The following is a 21,244-nucleotide window of genomic DNA, read 5'->3' as shown; positions in this document are numbered from 1 at the left end:
AGGCACCCCTAGTGGTTCTTGCAAGGTATTCTCTGCAGAGCACAGAAGCATGGAACCCATGCAGAGCAGTGCCGAGAAGCACAAGGAACCACAAAGGGGAAACAAGCTAATTTTCAGACCGGTATAGGGCGTTGAAGCCGGCCCACCGACCGGGGTCATTACGGGGTACAGTGCCCACATAGTGTACCACAGTGCTTTCACCTTTTTTTTTCTTGCGCTTCAGCGTCCTTTTCTTCCTTTCCGCAAAACACCTAAAATGCAAAGGATGTAAAAAATATTGGGATTAAACGCGCTGGCCGGCTGGGAAAGCAAATACAAAGGATAATTTATCCTATTAGCTTAAATTTTTATTTTTTTTTGCGTGCTTTGGGCAGGTTCAACTTCGCTGGTATTTTGCGGAAAGGAATTGGGAAAATGAAGGAAAAGCGTGAGAAAAAAAAAAAGTTGAAAGCACTGTAATACACTATGCGGGAACCCTAATGACCCCGGTCGATGGCCGACGTCAACGTTCTCTACCTCTACAGATGGTAGTCGCGGCAGGCACAAGGGCCCGGCTTGGCTGCCTTGACAGTCGATCAATTGCCACTGGCTGGTTACCCCCTGTTGTGGCTGGTGAGACCTGGCCGCGGCTCTCGGTTGGTGCCTGTCCGACAGCCGCCGCCACCGCCACCTAGCAGTGCACCCGCCTTGCCAGGATCCCCCGTGCCTCAATTACTCTCTCTGGTTCCCGCCTGTCTGTTCCTTGACCTGCGACTGCTACGCTAGGTGGATGGAGGCTTGGGCAGAGCCGCACCTGCATCCATCCCGCTCCAGCCTCGTGGGGTTTTCGTGGGGTGTTCTGCTTGTTTCGAGCTTTCAATGCGATTGTCATTCTGCTCTGCCCTAGTGTCCATCACGGGCGGCTACCGACCAGCCGGGCCGCTGCCCCCACCGGCCTCCCTAGCAGCTCCCTAGCGTCCCTGTCCGTGTCGGGACCGGGGGTAGAGTCCGCCGGCGGCGGATGTCGGGACGACGTCCGAACACCCCTGGACCCCAGCCCAAAACCAGCCCGCCCGATGCTTATCGCTTTTTCGTTTCTGCACTTGACCGCCACTCTTGCCACTCTTGGCTTGGTCATACAATTTCCACCATTGGGCCGCCAACCCATTATTATGACTACAACACCGCATCGCTAAGATGACCCACGGCCGGATCGCTCGTGTCTCCCTTGCTTGCCTTTGCGCCCAGGAGGGGGCTTGTAATCGCCAGATGTCCGTGACCAAGTCCATAGTGAGTCGGCTCAGGATTGGGTGGGCAAGGCCTTACCTTGCGTGCCTCGTAGGGCGTCGTCAAGACACCAAGGGTTGCGAGTGAAATGCCTCCCGAATCAGTTCAGGCCCTATGGATGCACGAATTGCTAGACTCCTTGCTAGCTCGGCTCCTTACCTCGAGCTGCCCAGCCGGTGGGTCTGTCTGTGGTCTGGCACGGGCGCTTGGCTCTGGTTAAACCTGCCTGCGAGGACGGCCGTCGGCCTGGGACCGCCGGTTCAGGCTCGGGCTGCGCGTGGTTGCCCTGGCCGATAAAGGCACTCTGCGCCCCGTTCGTACCTGCCATTTTTTTTCTTTTGCTCATGCAAAGGGCATGAGGTCCCTGATCCACCTGAGCTCTCTTCGTTCCAGACCCAGGCGGGCATAGCCAAACGTCCTAATACCATAATACCCCAGCTGGCGCGCCGGACGACCTGCTCTCGACATCCCCTTGGCAAGTAAACGTCAGAACAGAAGCCCGGTTTGCAGTTTATTAGCCACTCACCCACCTTACTCACCTCGACAGCCGTCTTGCACCCATCCTTGACGGCATATCACCACGGCACTTCACCGCACTCCCTCGCCATGGGCCCGCGCTCGCTAGCTGCCAGGGCCTTTGGTGCCGGGGCCGCTGGTCGGTCCGAGAAGGACGATAGCACATGCAGAATTAAAAGCCAGGCCGCAGCGGCCATCTCGCCCTTGGATGCGTATTTCGAAGAGGACCCTACCGTCAAGGAGTGGCTGCTCGAGCACCGACCCACGGCGGCCGGCGCGGCCCGCTACTTCAAGAGCTTCTTCCCCTTCGTCCAATGGATCGGACGCTACAACCTCCGCTGGCTGACCGGGGACGTCATCGGCGGCATCACCCTCGGCTTCGTCGTCGTCCCCCAGGCCATGGCCTACGCCATGCTCGCCGGCCTCCGCCCCGAGTTCGGCCTCTACACCTCCTTCACCGGCGCCGCCCTGTACTGGCTCTTCGGCACCTCCAAGGACATCGCCATTGGCGCCACAGCAGTCATCTCGCTGCTGATCGGCCGCATCGTCGCAAAGGTCCAAGCCGAGATGCCAGGCCTCCCGGCCGAGGAGGCGTCCAAAACGGTCTCGTTACTCGCCGGCTTCGCCCTGCTTGCTTTTGGCCTCCTGCGCCTGGATTGGCTGATCGAGCTCATCCCCCACGTCGCCATCGCCGCCTTCGTCACCAGTGCCGCCATCACCATCTCCCTGAGCCAGCTGCCCGCGGTGCTGGGTATCACCGGCGTCAACACCAGGGACGCGCCGTACAAGGTTTTCATTACCACCTGCAAGGCCCTCCCCAGAACCACCGTCGACGCCGCCGTCGGGCTGTCGGCTCTGTTTCTGCTGCAGCTCATCAAGTCTTTCTGTGCTCGTATGGGCGAGAGGCAGAAGCACCGGTCCAAGCTGTGGGCTACTATCTCGTCCATCCGTATGACGTTTGTGATCCTGTTATACACTCTGGTCAGCTTCATTGTCAACCGGGGTCTCTCTGCCAACGAGGCCAGGTTTCGCATCCTCGGATCCGTGCCCACAGGTACGTGTGAATCCACAAGAAAAGTGGTACCGAGACGCTGAGCCAGGCGACAATCAAGGCTGACTTTTAGAACGAATCCTGTATAGGCTTCTCGGCCGCTGGTGTGCCATCGATGGACACCAAGCTCATCAAACTCGTCGCCCCCGAGCTCCCCGCCCTTCTTATCGTCCTAATCATCGAGCATATCGCCATCGGCAAATCCTTTGGGCGCGTCAACAACTACACCATTGTGCCTTCACAAGAGATCATTTCCATAAGCGCCGCCAACATTCTTGGCCCCTTCCTTGGAGGCTATGCGGCAACGGGCTCCTTCACTGGCACCGCAGTTCTCTCCAAAGCTGGCGTCAGAACTCCTCTGGCCGGCGTGTTTAACGGGCTCATTCTCCTGCTCGCCCTCTATGCCCTCACTTCTGTCTTCTTCTTCATCCCCCTTGCGGCTCTTTCCGGGCTTATCATCCACGCCGTCCTCAATCTGATTACCCGACCTCCCACTATTGTCAAATACTGGAAGATTGCGCCAATGGACGTTTTAATCTTTTTCGCCGGCGTTTTTCTCTCACTGTTCGAGTCGCTGGAGTTTGGCATCTACGCTACCGTTGGCATCTCATTGATCGTCATCCTCCTCAGGATTGCAAGGTCGCAGGGCCAATTCCTCGGGCGACTCAGGGCTCAGGGATACCCCGAGGCGCCTACCGCAAACCCTGGAGCTGGCCATTATGGATCCCTTCTGGACATAAACCACCACCGCCGCTTCCACCGACCTGCCGACGGCATCCCGCGGTCTGGGGAGGTACAATCGCGCGAGGCTTTCCTGCCGCTTGACCGCAAGGATGGCTCCAATCCCGCCGTGGATGTGAGCGAGTCGTACGCAGGCGTCTTCATCTACAGATTTACCGAGGGCTTCAACTACATCAACCAAGCCCAATATCTGGATCACCTGGTGACCCATGTCACCACCCACACACGCCGGACGGATGCCGATGGCTACAAGCACGCAGGTGTATGTTTACCCCGCATGTTTTACAAACCCTCCCTAGGGGATGTTGACTAACTGATCTGCGTGGGAAACAGGACCGACCCTGGAACATGCCGGCACCGAAGAACGATGGCTTGGCGGAGGAGGAGAGCGAGCGTCTACCAAGGCTTCATGCCGTTGTTCTCGACCTCAGCGCTGTCAACCAGGTGGATACGACTGCCGTGGAAGCCCTCGAGGACGTGCGCGCCCAACTGAACCGGTGGGCAGCGCCGGGCGTGGTTGAGTGGCACTTGGCCGGCGCCCGCAGCCGCTGGACCCGCCGCGCGCTCGCTGCAGTTGGGTTTGGGCTTCTGCACGGCCAAGGCCCGAAAACCACGGCATCTGGCTCCTGGATGCCGGTGTTTGACGTGGCCGCAACAACTGCCTCTGCGACCACGGGCCTCCGCAAGCTCCAATTCTCGGCCGTCTCCTCCAACGTCACCCTGTTTGGGGCGGAGACTCCGGGCGCAGACATTGCCGACACCAGGGAGCACCTGGACCTCGAGTCTGGAGAGGAGGAGATAAAGACGGTGCCTGCAAAGGAGTCTGGCGCCGCAATACGAGAAGAGCACCATGACATACTGCGCGACCGCGTGCCGCCTAAAACGGCGCTGGCTCCCATATTTGGAGTTGACAGGCCATTCTTCCATGTGGACCTCGCGTCCGCTGTGTCGAGCGCGGTAGAAAACGCACGCCGACGAGACAGCTCGTGACTTGCTGTCCCAATCACCAACACTTACTTGTCTCGCTGACGAGAGAGGAGCTCGAACATGATTTCAGGGGGGGGTCCACTTGGAAGGAGTCGCGGTGTCGTTCCCAGTTGGCGAGCTTGTATAATAGCATTGTGACAAATGTTGGCTGGCGTTTGGAATGCGGTAACGACTTGGGATGAGGTTCAGGGTATAAATTTTGTCAGTTCAATCTATAATTACTCTACGTTTGAATCAGACGCCTCTCTTGCTTCGAGTTCCGACGGGGCGAAAGCTTCTCGCGATTTGATAAAAATAGCTTCAATTCAGGAATATGATCGCTATCAATTACGTCACCAAACGTAACTATTGCCCCGCCGCGTCCCAATAAACAAGTTCCCGCAACACCTAAATGGAAGGGACCTCCAGCCACCTGCTGTAGCCCAATTTTTGCAGTGCTAAACACCACTTTACATGGGCTTAATGAGCCATGTTACACACGCTTCTTGGCCACCCACTCGGAAAACAGGTCGGCATAATCCTCGGGCCCGTACGGCTGCAGCGCCTCGGCCAGCAAGTTCTTCTTGCGGTGGACCCTGAGGCCCAGGTCGCCGACGAGCCAGTCGATATAGGGGAGAGCGTCGAAGACAAAGTCGGGGAACTTGTCGCCGTGGCCGGCCGGGTACCGCCACTTGCCGAAGCGGCTGTGCAAGACCGTCTGGTACTTCAGCGCCTCGACCTCGGCGTCCTCGGCGCCGTCGTCCTCGTCGTCGTAGTCGTCGGCCTCGTCCTCGGGCAGGCGGCGGGGCACGACGCCCGGCGCCAGCGCGTCGTCGAAGTAGGCCTGGATCCAGAGCGCCTGCACGTGCGAGACCATGGGCACGTCAAAGTTCATCATGACGCCCGCGAAGGCCACGTCGCGGTGGCGCCGCACCTGGCCCGCGTCGGGCGGGGCGATGAGCCGGTGCAGCGCCCACGCCGTCAGGGACTCGTCCTGCGGCCCGCGCGAGACGTCGGTCGCGGCGGCGTCCAGGCCGGATCCCTCCTCCAGCAGCGGCTTGAGCTTGGCGTTCTGGACCGGCTGGTTGCGCAGGCGCGGGAAGCGCATCAGAATCTCGGCGTCGGCGCGGCCAAGGCGGGCCGGGTTGGCGAGCGGCGACCCGGCGGCCGGGTGCGGCACCCCCAGGCGGGCGTCCAGCCCCTCGGGCAGCATCTTGAAGGCCGGCACGTGCTTCCAGCCCGTCACGCAGCACAGCGCGTCGCTGGGCAGGGCGGTGCCGTCGGCCAGGTGGACCTTGCCCTTGGACAGGCCCTTGAGGTCGGCGATGTGGACGCGCACGGTGCCGGCGCGCACCAGCTCGAAGAAGTCGGTCGGGTAGTTGAGGATGGAGAAGGAGCTGGCGACGAACATGGGGTTGCTCCACGGCTTGAGCTTGGCCAGCTCCGGGTGCGAGTCGAACTTGTTGAGCGTCACGACGTCGCCGCCCAGGATGCCCCAGAAGGTGTTGACAACGGCCCGCCCCATCCACGTGCCGTGCAGGAGCGACCGCACGCCCGCAAAGCCGTCGGCGTCGCCCCAGATGCACGGGCTGAACCACGTGAGGAGGCGTGTCACTGCCACGGGTCGCGGTTGCAGTCGCACATTCACCCCCAAAAGTAAGCTTGTGTTCTGTGTCCCCGTGTCGCATACCTCACCTTTTCTTGTTGAACGGTGGGGTAGAGTGTTGGTCTTGTGTCACGCTCGGATGTCACTTACCGACGAGCTTCTCGAGCCATTTCTTCAGCGGTGTCACGTAAGGGGGCGCCATCCAAGTCGGTCCATGGCCGCTCTCTGAACGTTTGGACAAATCCCGCAAGCTCTGGTCAGTCTTGTTCCATCTTCGTCTTCACTTCACATCAGCACTGGGTGGTTACCTCTGATGATCCAGTCGACCTGGACGCCCTTGGTCGCCGCAGCGTACACGGCATCCCAGGCCGACTTGGTGCCGCCGAAAACGGTAAAGTTTTTGGCCTTGGTCAGGAGTCCCTCGTCCTCCTCGGAGCTCATCCGGTGGAAGATGGGATTGCCATACGTCTCCTGGCCCTCGATGTGCGGCATGAAGGGCTCCGACGTCAGGCCCGTGGCCACCACGAGCCGCCGGGCCAGGATCTTTTTGGTCCCGCCGGCCGCGGCGACCGTCAGGCGCCAGCCGCCCTCGTCCTCCTGATGCTCGGCCGAGACGACGTCCCAGCCGCAGCGGATCTTGTCGGCGACGCCAAACTTTGCCGCGTAGGCGTTGAGGTACTTGTGCACCACGCGGCCGGGTATGTGCTCGCCGGGCTTGACGCCAAAGGTGGCCGTGTCCATGGGGAAGTCGGGGTACTCGTACGTGCCCAGCATGTTGTTCGTGCGCAGCCCGTCAAAGAGGCGGTGGGCGGCCCAGACGCCGCCGACGGTGGGGGCGGCCTCGAGGACCACCAGCGACCGCTCCGGGTGAAGCTGGAGCGACGCCTTTGCGGAGGCCAGTCCGGCAAAGCCTGGGCGAGCGTCGAGCCGTCAGCAAGTCGTCTTCGTCGCGGAGGCTTGCCCCTTTCCGTTCCCTTTCTCTGTCTCCTTTTGTTGTCGATGTTTCCCTTCCCTCCTACACACGGCTCATCATCTCCCCATCCTACTAGCCAGATTTGAGACATACCTGCGCCAATCACTACCTGGTCTACTTCTTCTACTGTCATCTCTGCGACGGCGAAATAACAAAGCGAGGAGCTGGTGGGATTCTTAGGCGCTCGCCGAGCCGTCCAGAGCAAAACGATATTGGAGGTTTTATGAAGGGCCCGGGGGCTGAGCACGTGTACTCGGCCACAGAGCACTGAACCACTTATCGCGACGTGGTCAATGCCAGCTCACTCTCCATCGTTCGTGATTGTGTCGCACTGGGGGAGTGAGGGCGGAAAAATTAACCCCCAGGTGGTCCGGCCAGCGAGGCCGACGAGAACGTAGGGGCAATGGAGCGATCCAGGGGGACGAGGTCGCACTCGACCCTGGGCGGCGCAAGGGGCACAGGGCTCAGGGGGGGGTCTCCAGTCGAGGCGGGCCGCGACGGGCTCTCAATGGGTGGGTTCCTCTCATGGGCCTTCCTCCAGTGCTGCGCCCGGCCGGCCGGTGGGTGGTCCCGTTTTGGAAAATGCCTGGCCGGGGCCTGACCGGGATGCTGACTAGCGTGTGGCGTCACTGCTTGGCGAGGGAGGCGGCACGGGCGAGGGGGCAGGGTCGTTGTCGGCTAATGTCTCGCTTGTGAGTCCAGCCAACTGACAGCTGGTGGGTGCGCGGGCGGACACACGTCACATTCTTCATTGGCACTTCTATGGAATGGAGCCCCGGGAGGGAGAGCGGGTGGCTTGCATGCCCCGGTTTGTGGTGTTGAGAGGGTGCGGGCCCGGTGTAGCTGATACCCCGTGGTGGCACACCTATATTGCAACCAGGTATCGTCGCACGCCCGTTGTAAACACTGCCTGTCTTCCACGACGTTGGTGCCCCGTGGAGGCACTTTGGTTTTTACGACTTCTTAGCAGGCCGTGGGATCGTTCACAGCCCCTTTCCCGGGTACCTCATGCTTGTTGTCCAACGGCAGAGCTCCCCCACGTGCGCCCATCCCTCTGAGTGCCGTTCGGCCCCCGGTCGCTGATCTTGCGTGCGTTAGCCATAAAAACGGTTGTTTTTTTCGGTACTTCCGCGTGCGCCTTAATTAGCCCGTAATAGAAGTATAGGTCCCAGGGATCACAAACCTTAGTACGGTGGATGCAAGATACATTTTTTTCCTCAGAAAGCCAAGCCAAACTGATGTACCACCAGGATCCACTGTACTAAGGTTTGTGATTTCTGGGACCTGTACCAGCAGAAGTCATTGTGACAAAGCGGTACGTCGCGCTTGAATTTACTGCGAAAATCACGTAGGACGAGTTCCAACGCGCCCCTGAAAATACGTACCTCCAAGCACAGCAACAAACAGGGATGATTTTGCTGATCACCTTCAATCTGGGCGACCCGGGCCGAATGGCACCCAAAGGGATAAGTGGGGTAGGATCGCTAACCTAGCCGAGCTATTTTGGTCGGCGTCAACCCTCCTACTGTTTACAATTTCCTGCCATTCGATACAGCTGCTTAAGCGTTGACTTCATTTTTTCTTTCTTTTTCTTTTTTGTCGATTTCCTTTTGTTAGTTTCCTTTTGTCGTCTTCCTTCTTCTTCGCTTCCACGCTACAACCGCCCGCCCTTCGGTTGTTTTCCGCCTTTTCTCCGCTACTTCTCCCCCTCCCACCGCCAAAATGCCTTCTCAACTGCTATCTGCCTGACCCTGGCGACCATCACCTGCCAAGTCAGCGCCCTGCCCTCGCCCCGCAATGTCAAGACCATAAAGCCCGAGCCACCGAAAGTCATGGCTGGAATGCTCTGGACCCCCGGCTCCCCCGGCTCCAAATACGTTGACGATGCCCTCAACAAGATCATCGGCAAGCGGCGGGTCGCCAAGGAGGCGCCTATCGTAAGCTCCATCTAGGAGCCACTCTGGGTCTGATTTTTCTGTTTCTCTGCTATCCATGGCAATTTTGTTCCAGCGGGTTGGGAGCGGGTGGCTTGTGTTCGCGTCTAGGCTGGTCGAGATGGGGAATCAGCGAGGATTCAGGGGATATATATATATTTATTTATTTACCCCTTTCGAGCTGTAGAGCCCATGGGGAGTACTACGTATCGGGTTAACTACATGAAGGTAAAACCCGTGCCCCCAGCCGATAGCTGTTTGGTGTAGGCTGGGTGAAAACTCCTTCCCTTCGAGGTCTCTACGGCTCCGCGTCTTCTTCGTAAGTAGTGTGGATTCAGGGGATAATATTTCTCCGTGCAACATGTCAGACGGAGGCATGTCGCACGCTCGGGGACGAGGAAGAAAGGAAGTCAAGTCGGCGATCGGATGCCAAATGCAGTGAGTGATGTGATGTAACGTGTGTGTCCCTAACACCCTGGCACGCACAGAGGCATGACAGTAGAGATGCCGTGCATCGTCGCCGTGGTCTCATCCGAACAAGAAATCACAGAGTCGCATTGCTACAGTATCCGCACTTGGCAAAAAATAGGGGGCGGCACTGTCCTCTTGGAAACATGTGCCTGCTACTGTTACAACCTACTTTTCTGCAGCACCCAGGGTGGCCCCCCACATAGAATTCGAGGCCGGCAAAGACGCCGCACCCGCACGCGACGCCCCTTGGCGCGATCGACGACCACTTTCATCGGGCCCGTCACGACGCCCTCGCGTGTAGGTAAGCGTGACCCCTGCCGGCATTGCTTCGCGCAATCACTGGCTGGGTGTTGATTTGCGAGCGAGTCCCCACGCTGTTACCCAGTAGACATCACCTCGAGGTCCTGTGCGGCTTTTAAGTCGGCTCCATCCCCTTGTCTCCTGCCCCTGGACCTCAAGGGTCGCCGTCGATCCCGCTGCCAATGCCACTCAGAGATCGTGGTTTAGAGGTTGCTGCAGCAGTGGGCGAAATCTTCCGCGTGGCTTCCTCTTCTTGGCCGGATATCCTGCCACCCTGTCCAAGGCACCTGCCCCCTTTGATGCTTTTAGTGGTACGAACCCCTTCTCCGTCCCTCCTTCCTTCCTTCCCCGGAATCCCAGCCGACAAGCTCGTCGAAGCGCATACCCCGAGTCCGTCGTGCCGTCCGTTTTCGACTTGCCGGGATCTGGCGTTAGCGCGCGCGCGCAAAAAAAAACACGCAATCGCAGACACTCAACGTGGGGGACTTCTGAGAGCAATCTCACGACAAGCTCAGAACGAACCTGACAGCAGCGACACACCTTCATCCTTTCCCTCCTAACATTGCGCCGACAGCCCCCCGTCGTTCCTCCTACTCCGGCGAACCCAGAGCCCCCCTCGGTGCCCGGACCAGCCGGAGCCACCCCGTTGGGCAGGCAAGATGAACAACTTCGTGATCGAGAACTGGACCCTGCTGGGCATCGGCTTGTCCGTCATTGCGCTACGCCTCTATGCGCGAATCTCGGCCGTTGGCATCACCAAGCTGCAAGCCGATGATTACCTCATGGTGGCCGCTGCGGTGAGTCCCTCCCCGTCGCACCTCTCCTCTGGGGGCTCCCTCTTCTGCGCTGTTGCTGATAATGGCTGCGCTGGACCGTCTAGGTGGTGTACTCTGGCGAATCGTATCTGGCATATTCTGTTGGCGCCTTTTGGCGCGGCCTGGCCAACAATGGCATGACCGACGAGCAAAGGGCTGCGCTGGTGCCCGAGAGTGAAGAGTGGTGGCTCAGGTGAGCTTGCGCCCGCACGTCGAGTACAGAGGGATGCGGTATTCGATTTAACCACTGATAAACTCGACCGTCAGGATCAACGGCTCCAAGACGCAAATCGCCGGTAGGGATCCCACCAGCTCTTTAGAATGCTGATTGCTCCTAGTACGAGCTAACCTTCGGTTGCTAACTGTTGCCTTCTCTCTCATTAGGATGGTCGACCTACACGCTACTGCTATGGCTCCTCAAGGCCTCCATGTGCGCATTCTACCTGCGTCTTACTGCAGGCCTTGCCCACTTCAAGATCCGTGTCCAGGTTGGCTTTGGCTTGATTTTGGCAACCTGGCTTGTCGTCTTCCTCTCCATCATGCTCGGCTGCATGCCTTTCGAAAAGAACTGGCAGATATTTCCAGATCCTGGGAGTGAGTGTCTACCCATACCGCTTGCTCACTCGTTCAAATGCTATAGCGATAACCCAGGCAGGCCGCGTAGCTAACATGGAGCTTTGCTACAGACCTTTGCCAGCCCGCCATTTCCAACATCAACGTCCTTGTAACCGTCGTGCTCAACGTCCTGACGGACATGTACCTTCTCAGTATACCCCTGCCGATGCTTTGGCAGGCCTCACTCAAGCCAGCGAAAAAGGCCGGCCTCATGGTGCTATTTGGCCTAGGATTGTTTGTCACATTCGCTGGCATCCTCAGATGCGTCCTGATCATCACAGTAAGTGGATCGTACTGCGCACTGCCGCAGCGTATCGCGCGGATGTCTCTCTTCAGCTTATGCGTATTACCCGTTTGCCTTCTAACGCACCCGATCTATCCATAGGACCCCATCAATGGTGCCCAGCAAGCTGGTTCCTGGGCCGTGCGCGAAACCTTCGTAGCAGTTGTCACGTCGAATATCCCCATGATCTTTTCCGTCGTCCGACGATTCACAGGGCCCATATTTAGTACTATCCGGTCAATTACGGGTTCCGGTGCATCACGGGGGCCTAAGGGGGGCTCCCACGGCATGCTCCCCGGGAGCAACTCGAACGACGTCCAACTCAACAACCGGGCGCCGCTCCCGGAGCGACGTGGCCCGCGCTCTGTGAACCCACTCCCTACGGCCAATGAGAGCGAGGAATCTATTTACAACCGCGCTCGCCGGGAGGCCGAAGCTGCTGCTGAGCTACCGTTGCCGCGCCAGTCAACCCCAGAAGATATGCAATACGACCAGCCGAGCCGCGGGTCGACGAGCGCGAATAGCAGCATAGCGTGCGGAGTGCTGCCGGCAGGCCGGATCAGGAAAGACACCGAAGTGACGGTGCACATCAGTGAGGATGACAGGGCGAACACACGAGGTGGTGGGCGTGGGGATAGGGGCAGTTTTGGGAGTCTGCGCAGCGACTTTGATCAATTCGACAGTCGAGTGGATGGTCCGGGTGTTGTCAGGAGCAAATCCGGGCTGGGTGGAGGACGCGGGCTAAATTCGCCTGTTGGCCGTGGCTAGTAGCCATGGGCATGGGGTTATGCGTTTACGAATGTGTTATGTTGGGCCGTTTATCACTTATTATAATCGCAAATCCGTAGTGACGGGCTTCAAGGACAGCCGAGACAGCGCCAGCGACTCGGGAACGGACGTAAGCCCGTGAGTCTTTTTATTCTTAATAGGTAATATCAAGTTAGAATAGAAGCAATGGCTACTGGCCTACTCCCTGCCGAGAATAAGCCCCCAATGCCTTGCACTTTGGGTGGCGTCACTTGCTAGTTGCAAGAGAGCAAGGCCAGCAGAGGCAGCGCTAGGAGGTGTTAGATAAATGGGAAACCAAAACGGCTGCGGCGCGACGTTGACCGAGAGGTGCGGTCCTGCACTTATGTCCTCACCGAGAACCAGTCATAAGCGTGGGCCAAAACAAGAACAGCTGACCAAGTCCTACTCAAGATAAGGTCAGGTTGAAGGACTCAAGTCCTGCCTGGCTTCGCCTCCCTGGCGTCGAATCAGAGCAAGCGAAAATATTGAGTCATCAAGGCCTGGACTGGCGCACCAATAGAAGAGCGGCTGTGCATGATAAGTCAGCAATGGCGTACCAATAGTAGGCGCCCACCGGGCAGTCAATGCGCCGTTGCGCAATCCGATGCATCTCCGACATTGCCATGTCGCGCAGCTCTCCTAGTCGCAACGATCAACCCACGCCACGATCAATTGAAGGGGCGGCAACAAAAAAGAGCAGTTCCTAGATCGCGGCCAAGTGTTTGTCGCTAAAAAAAAAAAAAAAAACCTGCGCGCAATTTCGCACACACCGAGCAACCCCAGCTTTCGCTCTCATGAGAAACCCCATCATCAAGCAAGGCCAGCAGAGCGGATGCTCCAGATGAAAAAGACCCCTGGCAGTGACCGGGCCTCTAATTCGCCGATGGCAGTTCTAAACGGACCGGGGCCTCCCAGGGACCCACAAGACATGGCCGTTGCTGCCTGGCAGCCAATCCAAACCAACGAGCAATCGACTCATACCGAACTGCACGAACTGAATGAGCCGCGCTGCGTGTCACCGAGTCTGCTGACTTCGCGCTAGGCTGCTCACAGTGCCCCCAGAAGGAAAAAAAAGGGCCATGCACGGACTTGGCCACGCTGCCTCGCTCGCTGTTGGTGCTTTCCTGTTGCCTCCACCCAACGACGGACGACACTCAATTCATCTTCTCATTCCCCCAGGCAGAAAGGCAAGTGGCCGACGCGTCGACGCGATAAAACAATGAAATAAGAAAGAAAAAACCAATTCGAGCCCCGCACCTTATCCAACGACGCAATCCTTCGACCCAACCGAAATTAAGCCAAAACCTCTGGTGAACGCCTGAACGCCTCGCTGTATGCCTCAATTGCCCCGAAACCAGAAAACCTGACCCAAAAGTGTGCGCTGCGACATCCATCCATTACCCGCAGGCCAAGCAACCTCCCACCAACCACATCTCAAGCCCTCGGGCGACGGTCATCGCTTCGCCTGGAAATGTGTGTCGATGCGTATTGCACTAGACGGTTGGCAGCAACGTTAGCAAGGGTGGCCGGGAAGCGCGCGCGGATGGGTCAGGGAGTGCCGGCAACACTTACGGTGCGAGTCCATCTTCTCCCGGCCCTGAATGTACGTCTCCTCCTCCTCGTGGAGGCCGTCGCTGCACCCACACGAGCAGAAGCGCAGCCCTGCGCTGAGTGGCGCCAGCTCCGGGGTCGCCAATCGCTCCATGGTTGGCGTCCTGGGCGGGGCGCGGTGGTGCGAACCCCTGCTCCTAGACGGCTCGTGCGCCGCCGAGCTTCTTGATGCCGACCCCCTCCCCCCGTTGCTCCTCTCCTTCTCGTCCCTTCTTTTGCTGTTGCTGTTGCTGGACGGCATGTCGCTTTGCCTGTAGCCATCGTCTCCGGACCGGCTGTGCGAGGTTGGGCCGCTGGTGATTCGCCTTGTTGCCGAGGTTCGGGGCTGGATCCGGTAAGGGTCGTCCTCGCGGAGGCTCCCGAGGTCATAAACGTAGTGGCCGGTCTCTTCAGAGTAACCGTGCTGCATGCGTCGAGGGGCGTGCTGTCCGGACTCTCTGTGCTCATCCCATTCCCAAGCGGTGGAGGATGAGGGCTGGTAGTCGGCCGGTGCCGACCAGTCCTGGTACGAGTATCCCGAGTACGCCATCGTGACTGAGGGGTCGACCTAAGCGGAGGAGCGGCGGGCGAGATCTCTTGTCCCTGCGAGCGCAGTGTCTGCTCCCCGAAGGCGGCTTGGTCTGTCAGGCGGCGAGTGGGCAGTGGAAAGAAGCCAAGGGATGGTTCAAAGTATTGGACTGGGGTCTGCTTGATGTTTTTGGGAGGCTCTATGAAGGAATTGGGTGGTTTTGGTGAGCTTTGATGGATTTTCTTTTGGTCTGGAGAAGAAGGAATGGAAGAATGGGAGGAGAACATGTCAGGAGGTGGGAGCTGGCGGTTTTATGGCCCTGTCGGACTCCTTGCGGACTGGGTTGGCCAATCATGTGGGGTCGAGTCCCGTGGCGGCCGCCTGTTCCCCCAAGACCCTGCCCCCCTCCCACACCCTACCTATCTGGGTACGGTGCACCCCTCGCTGCCTCTCCTTGGCCCCCTCCCTCGTCTCCTCCCATGCCACCACTTGGGCCGACCTCATTGTGTCACGTTGTTGATACATCCATTTGTCCCCATCGTCTTTCACACCTTCCCAGCCACCCTCATTGATGCCTTGAGATCATGATGGTCTCGTCGTGTCGGCTGTCGTTGCAGCCTGCCGACTCAGCATCACCATGCCTCACTTCTCCTTCGATTGGTCCCGGTCGACGGCAATGCGTCGTGCTGCCTGCCCCGGCTCGTCCAACGTCTCGTGCACCCGTTTAACGGGCCATGCGTCGTGATACCACAGGGCCGCCCCGGAACACGCCTCTTGTGTTGTATCTGTCCCTGTCGATGGCATTGGCCGGTGCACAGCACTTCCCCCATCACCATTTGATGTGACAAAGGGGGCTTCCCCATCAGGGTTTGCTCCTGTGGCACCAACGAGCACAAGGCTTCCTGCCATCCTACTTGTCCTCTTTCTTTTTGATGTCGTCTCATGGCATGCTACTATCTCCACTTGGATCCCCAGCCGTCGTACAGACGCCATTACACCAGGCTGCACCCTCCCTGCAGCACTACATCCCGTTGACCACGACATGGCGGCACGGTGCTACCTACATCACGTTCCAGTTCACTCTCGGCGTCCAGCTGGCAAGCGGCATTCCAAACAGTCCCTCCAATTGATATTCAGGCTGCATCCTGATCATCATCCCACAATCCCCATCAGCCCTAGGGGATATGGGCTGTGCATTCTCTGGCGAAGCACGGCATGGGACGGTCCGACATAGCTTGCAAAGTCACACCTGGTCTATACACTGTGCGAGGCCGTCCCGGGGCAGGTAAACCTTGATCCGGGGAAATCGAGGCTGCCCCACTTGCAAGGCGCCTTGTGGTCGGGCGAAGGGCGTAACAGGGGCAATCAGGGGAAAGTATTGATCTAAAGAACGTTATGATACAGAAATTTAATAAATATTGACAAAAAATAAATCAATTACTCAAATCTGCGAAATGTCACTCGAGGTTCACCGAGGAGTGTTGCAACTTGGCAATATTAAATGAAGGAGGTAGGTCGGGTGAGGTTGGCCGCTGACATAATCAAGGTTGTTGGTTTGAAGGGTGCCTGGGCACGGACGGGCGTGCCACTGCGGGAGGCCACCGCTGCGTCCCGTCAATTAGACCCCTGTCAGCAACACGCAATCTCGCAAAACATTGGGGCGGCGCTACCCAAAACCCCCGCTGCTGCGCACAAACCACTTTTGCCTTGCTGGGAGAATCCATGACGCGCGTTCCGTTCCGGTGGTCGTCGTTGTCCTCTGTCCTGGGGAACTTCTGCCGTGCACGTTTCTGCGCGCTAGGTATACGGCAAAAAGCAGAGCAGCAAAGCTCACATTGATTATCCCCCTATTGTTTGTATTTTTTCTGCTTTTTTTTTCCCCCTTCGCTGTACCGTTTTTCTTTTCCTTTTTCCATTTTTAGATACGACGGGATCAGTACCCGGCCTGTGAACGCCCTGCGGTGGGGAAGGACTGGAGCCGAGGTGGAGCTAGTGGTTGACTGCGCAGTCGTGATAGGACGGGTCGACTCCGATTTAGTCCTAAACTAGCGTCTTTCTTGGCACGACTTCTTGATGCTTCAACATTGGTGTTGACATCTGGAACGGGATGGGCTGGAACGGATCACCAGTTGCCAATGGTCCACCCTGCCGGGCTCTTTGTTGAGGATTACGAGGGGCTTCTAGATGGGGTACTTCCCAGGGCGCAAAAAACTAAATGAGAGTGTGACCTGTCCCAACGGCGTTTCCGGTAGCAAATCCATCATTACTCGTCAACCCCCCCCCCCCCTGCAGAATCGTTGTTTCTTCTCCAAAAGGAACAACACAAAAGAGAAACAGACGAGTTCGAAGGGCAGCAACGTCACCTGTCGAATCCATAGGCCAATTCTCGCTCCCATACATCTTCCTCCCTCCGCGCCGCCGCCGCCAACAGATTGCTCCGCCTTGCCGACCACTTTACCAAGCCGGCCGCTCCCACGTGTGATGACGCGCTATCCATGGTGCCAGAGCTTTGGTTAGAACACGAACTGCTCGACCGGGAAGAAGCCGCGGAGTCGGGCGTTCGCTCGCGCGGTGGCGGCGGCGGCGGCGGCGGCGGCGGCGGCTCGAGGAGCTTGACCGGGGCCCTGTCCCTAACATTCCCGGCAGTCCGGGTGGAGAGCGCAGCCAGCGGGGCGGTGAGGCGGGCGGCGAAGCGGGCGAGGCTGATCAGGCCCGAGGAGTGGGAGGTCATCTCCGTGTACCGGATGATGCGCCGCGTGTCGATGGCTCCGCGGCCCCGCTCCAGGGCCTTCTTGACGGTGGCGCGCCAGAGGCTGCCCGTCGGGCCAGGCGACGGCTCGAAAATCGCCGCGGCCAGCCTGTCCCCGTCGCCCGCGTCCATTGCCGCTATTGCTACCATGGCCTTTGGCGTGTCCAAGTCGTCATTTTGCTCGTGGGACACGGTTATGAAATGGGTGCAGCTGCTGATGGGGTTGGCCACGACCTGAAGCAGCACCTCGACGCAGTCTTGGTGCCCGTTCGCCACGGCGAGGTGGAACGGCGTGCAGTAAACGTCGAAACCAAGCCCGAAGTCGTCGGACCCCATGTTCTGCAGGGTGCGGCCCATATGGGACTTGGAAACCCGCGGGTGTTTCCACAACACCTCGAGGCAGGTGGCGTGTCCCATGAGGGCGGCCATGTGTGCGGGCGTGAAGCACGTCGCCCCGGCCGCCGCGGCCGGGTCCGCTCCCGCATCTAGGAGGACTCTCGCCGCCTCAGAGTGGCCCTCGCGGCACGCTGCATGCAGCGGGGTCCGACCCTCGCTATCGGCAAAATCAACGAGGCCGCCGGGTGCCCTGCGAAGTAGCACCTGGATGATCTCCCACTGCCCAGCACACGCCGCGTGCCACAGCGGGGAGCGGTCAAGCTCGTCCTGCGCCCAGAGCAGCGCTTCCGTCTGGTCAGAGCGCATGATGCGTCGGACCGCCATGGTGTTCCCCGCGGCGCAGGCACGGTGAAGCGGCGTCTCGCCGGCAGCATTACGCGTCGTCAAACCGGAGCCCTCGCCCAGGAGGACGTCAAACATCTCCTCGACATGTTCCGGGCTACCATACGCCGCGGCGAGATGAAGCGGGTTTTCCAGAGTCTTGGGTATTACCGGATACCCCTCGGTCTCCTTCGTCCGCCAGTCCCAACTGGCGCGTAAGAGGCTAACGTCTGAGAGCACAGCCGCGAGCTGGGCCTTTCCGAGTGTCCAAATTTCCATAGAGCGATGGACCATCCTGGGAGGGAAGTCTTGGTATTTCTTACCGTGTTTCGGGTCTCTTGTCCTGATCTTTCCCAGAGCTCTATGGGTCGGCCAGATGCTGAGCTCAACCGAGTCAGCTACCCAACAACGTTGAAGCAGTCCTGCGAGCGCTCGCTCCTGTTCTGAACGCTTTTTTCCATGCCGAGAAGTCCTCTGTTCCAAGGTGATTTCGCTCCCACACAGTTCCGAGTGTGTAGCCAGCTCAAACTGAATGAACGGCCGTCCGTGTATGGTAGTCTCCCAGACAGTGGCGTTCCAGCCCTGTGTGGAACCATCGGCCACGGCACTGCCTTGTTTTTTCTCGAGCCCTGAGAATTCTTCATAGACGAGGGAGAGGTTACAGGAGACGCGAAAAAAACCGCTGCACCAGGGTTTCCACGCGTCCCATTGTTTCCTGAACCCTATGGCCACGTCGGCTTGCGGGTCACCGTTTTCAAAGGCGAAGCGCACGACTGCGATACAGCCTTGCCGCGCATCCCAATTTTTGCAGCTGATTACATGCGAGTCGGAGTACCAGCATTGCGGGGGAAAGATGTCGATGACTCGATAAGCATCATTCGAGGCAATCAAGACGTCTGGCAGGAAGTGTCTGGGCTCTTGCCTGACGTAAAAGTCTTGGTAGCCGTGTCCAGAGGGCTGATCCTGCTCGGACAACGGGCCTCGCCTGTTGAGCAGCTTGGTCAACCCTGAGCGCGCGAACTGGTCGCTTTGGAGCTTCCGGAGGACCAGAGTAGGGTAAACGTGCTCGCCTCTCTGGAGTACATAGCAATCCAGGAAGGCGATGTACAACTCGCTGTCGGAGTGGCCGCTGGGCCCGGGAGGCATAGGCTGAAGATACATGGACAGGTGGAGACCCTGGTTTGTCATGGTACAAGGCATGCTTTTCAGCGTGGGCGGCCGGGGGAGCCCACGAATGCCTTCGACATTTGCAAACGCTTCGGGAGAGCTGGCTAGCAGACCAGACAGCCTGTCGTGGCTGTATAGTGCTTCGCCCTCTAGGGGGGCGCCGGGCGCGCCGTCGTCCTGTTCCCACGCGAAGATGGACGTGTCGTCGGAAACCTTCAATATCTCTTCCTGCAATCGAATAAAGGCGCGGTCACCTTCGCCGTAAAGCAGGGGCATGTTGACACCGAAGATGCCCATGAGGCAGTAGGCAACATCCTCGCGGCGGGTGGTGTTGCGCCCGGCGGCCCAGCGCATCCTGTTGGCGACGCTGACATCGGCTGGCGGCACAGTTCGTAGCAACACGCGCCGGTCAATGCCCGTAATGTCGGCCAACTGGTCACAAAACTTCGAACAAGTCTTCCTGCCGATCTCCTGCCACCCCCCCGAGAAGAAGATGGCCTCACAAGGCGCAATGAGCTCTTGCAGGGTCCAGCCCCTCTTAAACCAGCGGCTCTGGGCGAGCGGGACACGGGGGACGTCGAAAAGGTAGGCGTAGCACACGGCAGCGTCGCGATACCAAGAGAACATGGAATTGATTGCTTCCGAGAGCTCGGCGCTGCTGGCCTGGTCGATGCAACAAGTATCGATCCAGATGAAATCATAATTGTCGCCCCGCGCGAGGGCAGCCGCCTGCTGGATCTTCTGGTAGCCGGCGCGGGATTCTATGTCCTTCATGACCTCTGGGCTGGACAACTTTGGGTGGCTCAAAATCCGCATGTGTTCGAAGGTGACTTCGTCGTCTTCCCACGTGTGGGAGAGAATGGCGTAAGGCTTTGCATTTTCGGCGACCACGTCGACGAGACTGAGGGTGGTTGTGTCGATTAGGCGCATTTGTTGCAATTCACAACGATGGTTTGGATGAAGGTCCCAGTCGTGGGCGCACGTTGTTGCAGGGCATGCTGGACTTTTTGAAATCACACCCCAGGCTCCCAAGGCGACGCTTGCCCGCATTCACCATGCATCAACCAATACGGGAGCCCCGCCGCCCATGTCGTCTGGTCGATAGCGTCAAAGCTACTCGCTGGCAACCCCGGCAGGCGACGCATACATCACATTGGTGGCGTTTTTGTGCCGAGAAGCGCAGATAATGGCATCAGCCGCACCAAAGCAGGCGGGGATCAGAGGTGCAAAAAAGCATTTGACAGGTCTGTCAGGTCAGAAGCGGCGGCCACGGTGAGTGATTGAATATGTGGGCGAGTAGGAAGGGGCCTGAAGGTAGAAAGTTGAATCTGAAGATGAAGGAGCAAGTATCAGCAGAAGGCAAGGCTAGGTCAAGTATGGACAGGGATCAGTCGTGTTTGTCTTCCTTTGAGCTTTGTTTAATCAGGGGCGCACTAACCAATGCCCCACCTACCAAGCTTGGGGTGCCAGTGGGTGCCAGTGGGTGCCAGGTGGGTGCCGACTCCGCCCAACCGCCCATGCCGCCCTCAATCCTCAATTCATCCCACCATCGCGACAACAAAAAGAAGGAGCGTCAGCCACGGCTTGCATCCTTTCTGTCTGCCACCGCGCTCAGAATCCACCATGGCCTCCAGAGGAGTCTCTCTGCTCAAGTTTGTGGGCACCGTGTCCCTCGGCCTCCTGACGGTAAGCAGCTCCGCATGATTTCCTAGGTCCTGCCGTCTGGGAAAATCCCCATGTCAGGAGGGGGCCCTTTTGGTGCTACGTCATTCCCCGCAGCACCAACCACGGACCGCCACCATCATCATCACCACCACCACCACCACTACCCTCATCCAGCAGCGGCTAACCACATACCCAAATCAACAATCCCCCCTTCCCAGGGCCTATCGTACACGCTGTCGTCCCTAACGGCCCCGGCCTTGCTCACCCTCCCGTCGGCGTCGGCCGCCTCGCGCGGCTTCGGCACCCTGGCCTCGACGGCCCGGACCCAGCTGCGCGCCCTGACCTTGGCCTCGTCCGCCTGCTTCGCCCTGGCCTTCCTGGCCTCGCCGCGCCATGGCCGCCACCCGTATCTGCTCTACACCTCGGTGCTGACGGGCCTGTCGGGCGCCGCCGTCTCTGACGGCCTGCTGGCCCCCTACCTCGGCCTCGCCACCCCGCCCC

At 58.9% G+C, this 21,244-nt stretch overlaps 7 protein-coding genes across 7 annotated transcripts in view; 4 read left to right on the top strand and 3 right to left on the bottom strand.

Moving 5' to 3' along the window:
* Positions 1-1,081: 1,081 nt before the first annotated feature.
* On the top strand, positions 1,082-4,894 carry GGTG_09956 (hypothetical protein). The gene is made up of 3 exons (XM_009227816.1): positions 1,082-2,836; positions 2,923-3,836; positions 3,908-4,894. The coding sequence occupies exons 1-3, from the start codon at positions 1,873-1,875 to the stop codon at positions 4,562-4,564; spliced, it is 2,535 nt and encodes an 844-aa protein (XP_009226080.1). The 5' UTR covers positions 1,082-1,872; the 3' UTR covers positions 4,565-4,894.
* GGTG_09955 (hypothetical protein) lies at positions 4,740-7,466 on the bottom strand. The gene is made up of 4 exons (XM_009227815.1): positions 7,213-7,466; positions 6,455-7,057; positions 6,297-6,371; positions 4,740-6,154 (listed from the first exon to the last, which is right to left on the bottom strand). The coding sequence occupies exons 1-4, from the start codon at positions 7,250-7,252 to the stop codon at positions 5,034-5,036; spliced, it is 1,839 nt and encodes a 612-aa protein (XP_009226079.1). The 5' UTR covers positions 7,253-7,466; the 3' UTR covers positions 4,740-5,033.
* A 1,170-nt stretch (positions 7,467-8,636) lies between these two features.
* On the top strand, positions 8,637-9,071 carry GGTG_09954 (hypothetical protein; the record flags this gene model as incomplete). The annotated part of the gene is made up of 1 exon (XM_009227814.1): positions 8,637-9,071. A coding segment is annotated over one exon (435 nt), but the record flags the coding sequence as incomplete, so codon positions are not given.
* Positions 9,072-9,733: 662 nt separating this feature from the next.
* Positions 9,734-12,520, top strand: GGTG_09953 (hypothetical protein). The gene is made up of 6 exons (XM_009227813.1): positions 9,734-10,621; positions 10,705-10,832; positions 10,907-10,935; positions 11,024-11,233; positions 11,326-11,534; positions 11,640-12,520. Exons 1-6 carry the CDS (start codon positions 10,484-10,486, stop codon positions 12,303-12,305), a joined length of 1,380 nt encoding a protein of 459 aa, XP_009226077.1. The 5' UTR covers positions 9,734-10,483; the 3' UTR covers positions 12,306-12,520.
* A 485-nt stretch (positions 12,521-13,005) lies between these two features.
* GGTG_09952 (hypothetical protein) lies at positions 13,006-14,709 on the bottom strand. The gene is made up of 2 exons (XM_009227812.1): positions 13,899-14,709; positions 13,006-13,819 (listed from the first exon to the last, which is right to left on the bottom strand). Exons 1-2 carry the CDS (start codon positions 14,464-14,466, stop codon positions 13,761-13,763), a joined length of 627 nt encoding a protein of 208 aa, XP_009226076.1. The 5' UTR covers positions 14,467-14,709; the 3' UTR covers positions 13,006-13,760.
* Positions 14,710-16,349: 1,640 nt separating this feature from the next.
* Positions 16,350-20,008, bottom strand: GGTG_09951 (hypothetical protein; the record flags this gene model as incomplete). The annotated part of the gene is made up of 2 exons (XM_009227811.1): positions 16,350-18,166; positions 18,731-20,008. 2 exons carry the CDS (start codon positions 20,006-20,008, stop codon positions 16,805-16,807), a joined length of 2,640 nt encoding a protein of 879 aa, XP_009226075.1. The 3' UTR covers positions 16,350-16,804.
* Positions 20,009-20,701: 693 nt separating this feature from the next.
* The window catches only part of GGTG_09950 (hypothetical protein), a gene marked incomplete at its 5' end in the record, with an annotated part of 1,540 nt that continues 997 nt past the window's right edge, over positions 20,702-21,244 (top strand). Inside the window, 2 exons of the mRNA XM_009227810.1 lie at positions 20,702-20,764; positions 20,962-21,195. Of these exons, the coding sequence (XP_009226074.1) occupies positions 20,702-20,764; positions 20,962-21,195 (297 nt within the window). The remainder of the gene's footprint in view (positions 20,765-20,961; positions 21,196-21,244) is intronic.

This window comes from Gaeumannomyces tritici, assembly GCF_000145635.1.
Source record: "Gaeumannomyces tritici R3-111a-1 unplaced genomic scaffold supercont2.5, whole genome shotgun sequence".
In the NCBI taxonomy this organism is placed as follows: Eukaryota; Fungi; Ascomycota; class Sordariomycetes; order Magnaporthales; family Magnaporthaceae; genus Gaeumannomyces; species Gaeumannomyces tritici.
This window is presented reverse-complemented; position numbering and strand designations above follow the sequence as displayed.

Coding starts and splice junctions, on each gene's coding strand:
- GGTG_09953 (XM_009227813.1), top strand. CDS start 10,484: ATGAACAACTTCGTGATCGAGAACTGGACCCTGCTGGGCATCGGCTTG. Junction 10,936..11,023: donor CTCCAAGACGCAAATCGCCG/GTAGGGATCCCA, acceptor CTCTCTCATTAG/GATGGTCGACCTACACGCTA. Junction 11,535..11,639: donor GATGCGTCCTGATCATCACA/GTAAGTGGATCG, acceptor ATCTATCCATAG/GACCCCATCAATGGTGCCCA.
- GGTG_09952 (XM_009227812.1), bottom strand. CDS start 14,466: ATGGCGTACTCGGGATACTCGTACCAGGACTGGTCGGCACCGGCCGAC. Junction 13,820..13,898: donor GGAGAAGATGGACTCGCACC/GTAAGTGTTGCC, acceptor CCAACCGTCTAG/TGCAATACGCATCGACACAC.
- GGTG_09955 (XM_009227815.1), bottom strand. CDS start 7,252: ATGACAGTAGAAGAAGTAGACCAGGTAGTGATTGGCGCAG. Junction 6,372..6,454: donor GGTCGACTGGATCATCAGAG/GTAACCACCCAG, acceptor CCAAACGTTCAG/AGAGCGGCCATGGACCGACT. Junction 6,155..6,296: donor ATGGCTCGAGAAGCTCGTCG/GTAAGTGACATC, acceptor GACCCGTGGCAG/TGACACGCCTCCTCACGTGG.
- GGTG_09956 (XM_009227816.1), top strand. CDS start 1,873: ATGGGCCCGCGCTCGCTAGCTGCCAGGGCCTTTGGTGCCGGGGCCGCT. Junction 2,837..2,922: donor CCTCGGATCCGTGCCCACAG/GTACGTGTGAAT, acceptor AATCCTGTATAG/GCTTCTCGGCCGCTGGTGTG. Junction 3,837..3,907: donor ATGGCTACAAGCACGCAGGT/GTATGTTTACCC, acceptor CGTGGGAAACAG/GACCGACCCTGGAACATGCC.